The sequence below is a fragment of the Hylaeus volcanicus genome, unplaced genomic scaffold (genome assembly GCF_026283585.1).
Source record: "Hylaeus volcanicus isolate JK05 unplaced genomic scaffold, UHH_iyHylVolc1.0_haploid 12195, whole genome shotgun sequence".
In the NCBI taxonomy this organism is placed as follows: Eukaryota; Metazoa; Arthropoda; class Insecta; order Hymenoptera; family Colletidae; genus Hylaeus; species Hylaeus volcanicus.
In genome coordinates, this window is record NW_026533145.1 from 136576 (window position 1) to 143019 (window position 6444).

The window sequence follows — 6444 nt, forward strand, 5'->3', positions numbered from 1 at the left end:
TCAAGAACATTATGAAACTCATGAAGATCATGAAAATTTATGAAAATTTATGAAAATACAAGAAAATTTATGAAAGCTCATGAAAATTCAAGAAAATTATGACAACTCATGAAAATTCTAAAAAATTATGACAACTCATGAAAATTCAAGAAAATTATGACAGCTCATGAAAATTCAAAAAAATTATGACAACTCATGAAAATTCAAGCGAATTCAAGAACATTATGAAAACTCATAAAGATCACGAAAATTCATGAAAAGTAATAAAAATTCAAGTAAATTATGAGAATTAATGAAAATTCAAGAAAATTATGAAAATTTATGAAAGCTCATGAAAATACAAGAAAATTGTGACAACTCATGAAAATTCATCAACTAACACGAACTCCAATGGTCAAGCCATGAATTGTCTGACCCAGTATGGACTATTCTACTGCGAAACTTGTCAAGAATTCAATTACGACTTTACGTTGAATATTTAGTGAACTGCCTTTGTTCTTTAAATAATATACAATACTATCGTACACATAGTTTAAGGTATGAAAATGATGAAACTAAGAATAGACTGCACCCTGTGTAACCACGTCCTCCTCGAGTGCGATAAGAACTGCTCAAAAAGTGGAGCGGTAAACAAATTCTTTCGATATATATCTATTTATTTCTCAATAATAATGAGTTTTAATTAACCATTTTTGATCATCTTAATTACCATTGTAAAATAGCATCTTTTTTTTTATAGTAAGAGCTAATTGTTCTACGCAAATTTGAATACTTATCAGCCCAACAAAAAAACATAATAAATATATAGACTTTTACTTTAACCGAAAAGAACATTATACAATGTTTATACAATTTTAGCCTCTGAAGCATATTCTAATATATTTTACCAATATATATTAGATCAAATGAATCTTTTCTCATTCTATGTTGAACGATAGACGCGCAAGACTCGTGAGGACGCCATAGGAATAACGACGTGGTCTCCTGCGCATATACCTTGCGCATGTCCATTGCGCATATACCTCGCGCATGTCCATTGCGCATGTACCATGCGCAGGAGACGTCAACTACTAGCGCCGCTGTTCCTACACTCTCGCGACAACCTTCGCGCCATCTATCGACCAAGCAACAACGATAAATTCATTAAAAATTCCATGTTTCTTCAAACCAAAGCTTGTCGTCCATATTTACCCAACACTTGTATTTCAATTCAACTTGACGAACATACCGGGCATTATAACTAAAAAATTCCTTGTTATTAACCCATTTTTCTTTACTAAAAATGGGCATACATAAATATTCAAAAATACAACAGCTCTCCGGAAAGCATTCGTTCAAAAAAAAAATCCCTACAATTCCCTAGGCACTCGAGGGCAGGCCCCGCACCAATGACAAGCAAAACCCTAGGCTCCAAATAAATATGAAATTCGTCTGTTCCGAACATTTTCCAAAAAGAAAACATTCTCCAAAGAAGAAACCGCACCAAAAAAAAATACTGTCAAAATTCACGTTTACTCGAAGCCTAGAGGTTAATCCGCACCGCAACCAAACGCGTCAACCAAACAACAGAAAACCGAAAACCAAGGAAAACCGAGAGGCCACGGGGTTGTGAAAGGGAAAAGTATTTAAAAAAAAAGAAAACGAACAGAAAGGGTAAAAAATAAACAGAGGAGAGAAGGAGAGTTTCGGTTGGCGTGCCGCTTACCGGCGGACGTCCTCGACTTGTTCCTGGGCTTTTGCTGCTGCTGCTGCTGCGCGGACGGCGAGCTCGGCGTGTTTGCGTGCGCGTGACCGACCAACAACTTCGAATCGACGTTTACGCCGGCCACGCCGGTCGCGTTCCCGGGCCCGCTGCCAGCGTGATGCCCGAATATACCGGGCACCGCGGCGTTACCGTTGTGCGGATTGTGGGACGAAGACGAAGAAGACGACGAGGAGGCGCCGTGATGATGGTGATGGTGGTGGTGGTGGTTGGTACTAGGATACTGCAGGTGCTGGTACATGTTATACGCGCTGGTCGCCGGGTCGTACTGGGACCCGGAAGTGGCGTGGTGGGTGTTCGAGGCAGCGGCGGCCGCTGCCGCGGCGGCGGCGGCAGCGGCGGCGGCGTAACTGTCCCGGCACGGCGAGCTGGCGCCGCCGCCACCGCCACCACCGCCGCCTCCAGCAGCCACGCTGCTCCCCTGATACGCCTCTTGCTGTTGCTGTTGCTGCTGTTGTTGCTGTTGCGCGGTGCTCGCCTGTTGGCTGCCGGACACGCTGCTCGATTGGTTATTACCTTCGCGCTGCTTCACCTGGCCGCCGCCGCCGGCGCCGCTGTTCCCGCCGTTTCCGGGGTTCGCGGTGCCGTTGTGCTGCTGATGGGGTGGCGACGGTGCCCCGTGGTGGTGGCCTAGCATCACGCTGGGCTTCACGTCGCAGGAACTCGCGCCGGACGCGCCGAGTGCGTCCTGGTGGTGCATGAAGGCCCCCATCACGGCGGCGTGCGCCACCGCCGCTTGGTACTCGCTGCTCGCGCCGCCTCCTAGACCGGACAGAGGATTGCTGGTGTTGTTGTTGTTGTTGCTGGCGCTGCTGTTGTTGTTGTTATTCGTACTGGACGTGGTGCTGGCGGTGATGCTGTCCGGGGTAGCGTCCTTCGGCGGCGTAGGCGGGAAAGAGAAGAGATGGTGACCGGCGCCGGCGCCTCCGTGACTCGACAGGCTGCCTGTGCTCGGGGGCAGCGACGAACCGAGAGGGCTCTGCGGTTTGTCGTCGCTCACCGCGCCACCGGAACCCGTGGACGCCGGGAAGCCCCACGGTGTCTTGGAGGTGTCCGCGCCGCTACCCGATAACCACGGGTGCAGCACCGAACTGTGGAAGTGTGGCCGGCACACCTGGCTCACCGGGCCGCTCGTCACGCCGCTGCTGGACATCCTTGCTGGAAGAACCGAGAGAAAGAACACGGATTAGGATGACTTTTGTTCGTTGGTTTTTGGGCTTGGGCTGAGGTTAACGACAGCTGGTCTAGTTTTTGATGGAGTTTTTCAAGGAGTTTAGGACCGGTGATTAATTGTTGTGGGTTGGAAAGTTTTGCAGGAGATCTTTTGGGGTTATTTTGTATTTTGACGACATTTTTGGAGTATGTATGTGAGTTCGGTGGGTTTTCGACGATGAATCGAATGGTGCAGGATAGAATTTGTAAAAATTTAAGTTGGAAGATTCGTTTTCATTGTACACGTACTGTACAGGTCTATGTATATGGAAGCTGCTGTAGTTTGTGTGATGTAGTTTGAATGGGAGTAGATTTTTAAGGGAATTATGTAATGGAATTTTCATTAGAATTCATGGAAATTCATGAAAAATTGTGAAAAGTGGTGAAAACGTCAACACCCGTGGAAAGCTGTGGGAATAGTCGTGAAATCTTACGAAAATTGAAGAAAAGTGTTGGAAAACTCATGAAAACATGAACAATCATGGAAAACTCAGGGGAAACTCATGAAATCTTACAAAAATTGAAGAAGAGTGTTGGAAAATTCATGAAAAACTCATGAAATCGTGTGAAAATTGAAGAAAAGTGTTGGAAAACTCATGAAAATGTAAGAAAACTCATGAAAACAGAAACAAACATGGAAAACTCATGAAATCTTATGAAAAATGAAGACAACAGTTTGAATAATCATGAACACATAAACAATCATGGAAAACTCATGAGATCTTATGAAAATTGAAGAAAAGTGTTAGAAAACTCATGAAAACCTGAACTATCATGAAAAACTCATGGGAAACTCACGAAATCATATGAAAATCGGAGGAGAGTGTTGGAAAACTCGTGGAAAACTCAAGAAATCGTGTGAAAATTGAAGAAAAGTCTTGGGAAACTCATGAAAACATAAACAATCGTGGGAAATTCATGAAAAACTCATGAAATCTTGTGAAAATTGAAGAAAACTGTTTGAAAAATCATGAAAACATAAATAATCATGGAAAACTCATGAGAAACTTATGAAATCACACGATAATCGAAGGAGACTGTTTGAAAAATCATGAAAACATAAACAATCATGGAAAACTCATGAGATCTTATGAAAATTGAAGGAAAGTTTTGGAATCTCATGAAAATTGTAAAAAAAAACTCATGAAAACGTAAACAATCGTGGAAAACTCATGAACTTTTGAAAATTAATTGAAAACTTATGGAAATTCATGAAAAATTCGTGGAAAGTCATGAAAACTCATCGACTGACAATGAACTCAAATGGTCAGCCAATGAACTGTCTGACCCAGTGTGAATTGTTCTACTGTGAAGCTTCTTAAGAATCTGATTACAACTTTACGTTGAGTTTTCGGTAAATTGCCTATGTTGTTTAAATAATATACAATAATATTACATGCTCTAAGGTTTGAAAATTAAGAAACTAAGAAATATTTAGCTAAATTCAAATACTTTCAATACATGTTAATGAACAATATATGTATATATAAATATTATTCAATATATATAAACAAAATTTAAAAACAAATCACTTAAATCTAATAAGCAAAACTAATTGTATCAATGTCTACATAATCACAAAAAAAAAGTGCACCACGTCAATTTTCAACCACAATGAAATTTGATAAAATAAGAGGAAGTAAAAAATTGTTATTCAATACATATATTACAAAATATATACAATTGCCTATATATACAGGTCGTATATATTACTGAGAAGTATTAACAAAAATTTTTGTAGAATATGGATGGTCCCAAAGAGGCATAGGCAAGTAAATGAACGGACCATGGAAGTTGACGAGCGGGAAAAGTAAAAAGCCAGGCGGTGGAAAAGCGGCGCCATATTAGATGCGACCTGTTTCGAAACGAGCGCCTTGGGAATCGACGCCTAAGGAGCTCCTCGCGCCTTAATGAGAGCCCGTTCCTCGGCTTTTTCTCCTTTTTCCGTCGGCGTCGCGACGTTTGCCAACTTCCACGACGAAATTTACGAGGGCACGCGTCCCACGTTCAACGACCGCGATCATACGCGCGGGGATTTATGGATCATGATTGTTCCGCGGCTGGTTTTATAAATTCGCGGCGCACGGTTGCGATAGAAACGTCGCGATGGCTGGCGACCGGTGCTTTCGTAGGGAAAACCGCCTATGAATTACTTCGATCCTATTGTTTTCATTCCGAGAGGACATTTCTGTTTCTATCCGGGAATTATTCTTTCGTTTTATCGTGAATTTGCAATATTACTCTTCGGAACTCGTTTAAAACTGCGTGTTATTCGTAGAAAGCTAATTTCCCATTTTTATAATTATAATAATTTTTTAGAACAAGTTTCTAGCGTCTCCTTAACCTCGGGTCAACGAAAAGTCCTCTACTGGTCCGCCGAGAAGTTAAAATACAGCCCAATCGTGTAAACGCTCTAAAATAAGAAGAAGTTAAACAAAAGTCTCTAAGAAGTTAAACAAAAAACAAAGTAACAATGTAAACAGTAAAATGCAATCGATTTTCTCAATCTCTCCCACGCAAAGAATCGATAAATGGTTTCACCATCCCCGAACGTGGTTCCACGCGTTTCTAATAAATTAATAAAAACGCGAGGTGGAGCGTCCACGGTCAGCTGGCGATGGCCCGCCATATTAATTCCGCCATATTTCACGGTGGACGGAATTGTTTTGCGAACAACGACGAGGGGTTCTCGTTGGCTGAAGAGAAAGGACGGGAAGGAAATGGATGGTAAAAAGTTGGTAGAAGTGGGCGGAGAGGGGAAAGAAAAAGAACGGGCAGCCGTAGGGGAGGAAGAAGAAGCCAACGGGATGATAAATATCCCTTAGAGTGGAACTTTTTACTGCGGATGGAGTGCGAACTACCTCCTCGCTTCGCTTTTTTTCCTCGTTAAATCGCCTTTCGCTCGGGTTCCCATTTCCACGTTGTCTTTATAAGGAACAAGGAAGGGAGGCGAAATTATCACCTCGCCAGAATTCCTTCCACCAAAACGAATCCGTACGAATCGCGAACCTCCCCGAGACTTGTTTACTTTGGATCTCTAGAATGCGGTGGATCCAATTACGAGCGGTCCACCGTTGCATTCGATTCGCTGCAGCTGCTCGTCTCTCGTACACTCCCCCCCCCCCTCACTTCGTAATAAATATTACGTTTCATGCTCCTAAATTTAGACGAGTTTCCGCAACAAAGTTCGTGTTCCCATTCGTCGACGCGATCGCGTCAACTATGCAAGGCGATATGGGTTGATTAGAGCTGAATGGAATTGTTGATAGAGCATCGTGCTCTGTTGTTGTTTATAGAGGCAAATAGAGCAGGGAAGCACGAGGGATTTTTGGGGTGCGATCACTCCGAGAGATTCGATGGAGGCTTTAATGAATGTAACCTTTGGAAACGGTGGATTAGAGTTGAATGGAATTGTTGAATATGATAGAGCATCGTGCTCTATCCATTTATAGAGCAAAATAGAGCAGAGC

The 6444-nt window shown here is 42.7% G+C and overlaps 1 protein-coding gene across 3 annotated transcripts in view; it reads right to left on the minus strand.

The window, feature by feature from the left end:
• Positions 1 to 6444, minus strand: part of LOC128882834 (GATA-binding factor C-like) — a 139250-nt gene that overhangs the window by 98677 nt on the left and 34129 nt on the right. For all 3 annotated transcript variants that reach the window (XM_054134603.1, XM_054134602.1, XM_054134604.1), the window contains exon 3: positions 1706 to 2920. In XM_054134603.1, coding sequence (XP_053990578.1) covers positions 1706 to 2920 — 1215 coding nt within the window. The remainder of the gene's footprint in view (positions 1 to 1705; positions 2921 to 6444) is intronic.